The following is a 2181-nucleotide window of genomic DNA, read 5'->3' on the forward strand; positions in this document are numbered from 1 at the left end:
TCTCTCTGAACTCCCCCCCACAAGATTTTGTTTTCTTTTCCCACAATCAAGACGGAAGAAACAGAAAGAATGGAGGAATTAGCATCTTTATGGAGTTATCAGGAGGTGGGTTATGATTCATTCTTTGTTTCCTGTTGAATTCTTGGGTTTTTTACCCTATGATTTTGGCGATAAAGATCCATTTTCCGTCATTGTTGAGTGTTTTCCTACTTTTGTGACTACAAATTGAGCTCTAAATCCAACTATTTTTATGGAGGGAGGAGGTGCGATGAGCGGCTGTGAGGGGAGAGGTGCGACGAGCGGGGCTGGGGAGGGAGGAGGTGCGACGAGCGGGGTTGGGGAGGGAGGAGGTGCGACGAGCAGGGCTGGGGAGGGAGGAGAAGTGACGGCCGAAAGGGGAGGAGGGTGGGGAGCAATGAGTCGGGAACGATGAGGTGGGGGAGAAAACCTAATTGTGAAAAAGAGGGCATTCATGGAAAGTGGATATCTGACCCGGGTAAGCATGATTTTCGTGCTGTTTCAGTCAGTTCTCGGTCAGTACCTCGGTCAGTTCTCGGTCAGATTTGTATTTTGGTAAACAATCTAACTGCTGACCGAGTCAGTATTGCTGACCGGTTAGAGCCTAGTAAACAGCCCCTAAATCCTCAAGTCTTGAAATCAATTTTCGAAAATCAAAAGTTTGATACGAGCAATAGACTTCCCATTTCCATATGTTAAATGCTCAATCAAGTACAACCGTCTTTGACCTTCCCGACTCCGATGTTGCATTCTCCTTGAGCTTGTCTACAATTCAAAAACAATATTAAACAATTATTAAGAATATGTAACTATATAAGCATGAAAAAAGAACCATCATTAAGTTTACCTTCTTCAAGAAAGTCATAAGATGAAATTTCATCTAAAAACTCACTTATTTGAATCCCCTTATTGTTCTCTTTCAACCAACTTTGTGTGCATACAAGGGCCTCCACCATTTTTGGACTCAAAGAGCTTCTAAATGAGTCTAAAATACGACCGCTAGTACTGAAGGCGGATTCAGATGCTACAGTAGATATAGGTATAGCAAGAACATCTCTAACTATCATAGAAAAAATGCTATACCTATTAGTATTATCTTTCCACCAAAGTAATACGTCAAATGATGGAGTTTTTGGATTGATAGATCCATCAACGAAATATCTATCAACGTCGTTCATGTTTTCCGGCACGTCCATTTGTTGTTGTTGCAAAAATGATTCCAATAATCTTTTTCTTTGAGATTCTTTGGAATCATTCTTTGGTGGTGATTCTAGTTTGATAGCCTATACAAAAAAAAAATGAATATAAACTCAACAAACGATAACATATTAACATRCATAATTAAATTTTAAAAAATGAGTAACTAACCTCATCACCATCTTTACCACCTTGTGAATATTGATTATATAACTGATGAAGAATTTGTTCCACCTTAACAACAAGCTTAGCAACAGTTTGAGCATCATATAAGGGCTCAAAACAAAACTTCAAATACTTCAACTTATACCTCGGATCAAGTACAACTGCCAGAAACAACATGGGATTGATGCGATCTGGATCACCCCAATATTTGTCATATTTACTCTTCATCTTAGTAGCCATGGTGTATAACAATGAACCATTGTTACTAGCCAAGTAACTCAACTGAGAATCAATCTCACAAAGCTCATGAAAGAAGTTGTTGGAAGTTATGTGCAATGTGCCACTAAACTTCAAAGTAACTTCGTAAAAAGAGGACAAAAATTTGACAAAAATAGAAGCACACTCCCAATCACTAGAACTCGGTGGTCCAATCCTCTTCTTATCATTTTCTTTCTCCTCAAAATAACTCAAAAACTTGTCATTTTCATCTGCATACCTTTCAAATGCCTTTTCAAATTTAAGAGCTACATTCAACATCATGAAAGTAGAATTCCATCTTGTAGGAACATCTAAAACTAACCACCCCTTGTAATCAACTTTTTCTTTCTCAACGCAAGATTTAAACTTTTGCAACCTTGAAGGAGATGAACGAAATAAATCAATTAAGATCAGTTTGGTTCATCATTGTCTTCGATTTTTGGAGATTTAGGAGTATCTTCCATTGCTCCTATACATCGCCAATTAAGATCACATTTTCAGAAAAATAAACCAACAAAATAGGCAACAAAATAAATCAATAAA

At 37.8% G+C, this 2181-nt stretch overlaps 1 protein-coding gene across 1 annotated transcript; it reads right to left on the bottom strand.

The window, feature by feature from the left end:
• Positions 1-721: 721 nt before the first annotated feature.
• LOC112502685 (zinc finger BED domain-containing protein RICESLEEPER 1-like) lies at positions 722-1920 on the bottom strand. Its single transcript, XM_025106668.1, has 3 exons — positions 1387-1920; positions 866-1301; positions 722-783 (listed from the first exon to the last, which is right to left on the bottom strand). Exons 1-3 carry the CDS (start codon positions 1918-1920, stop codon positions 722-724), a joined length of 1032 nt encoding a protein of 343 aa, XP_024962436.1.
• Between the last annotated feature and the right edge of the window lie 261 nt (positions 1921-2181).

The sequence above is a fragment of the Cynara cardunculus genome, unplaced genomic scaffold (assembly GCF_001531365.2).
Source record: "Cynara cardunculus var. scolymus isolate 2C unplaced genomic scaffold, CcrdV1 Un_Scaffold_1775, whole genome shotgun sequence".
Classification (NCBI taxonomy): domain Eukaryota; kingdom Viridiplantae; phylum Streptophyta; class Magnoliopsida; order Asterales; family Asteraceae; genus Cynara; species Cynara cardunculus.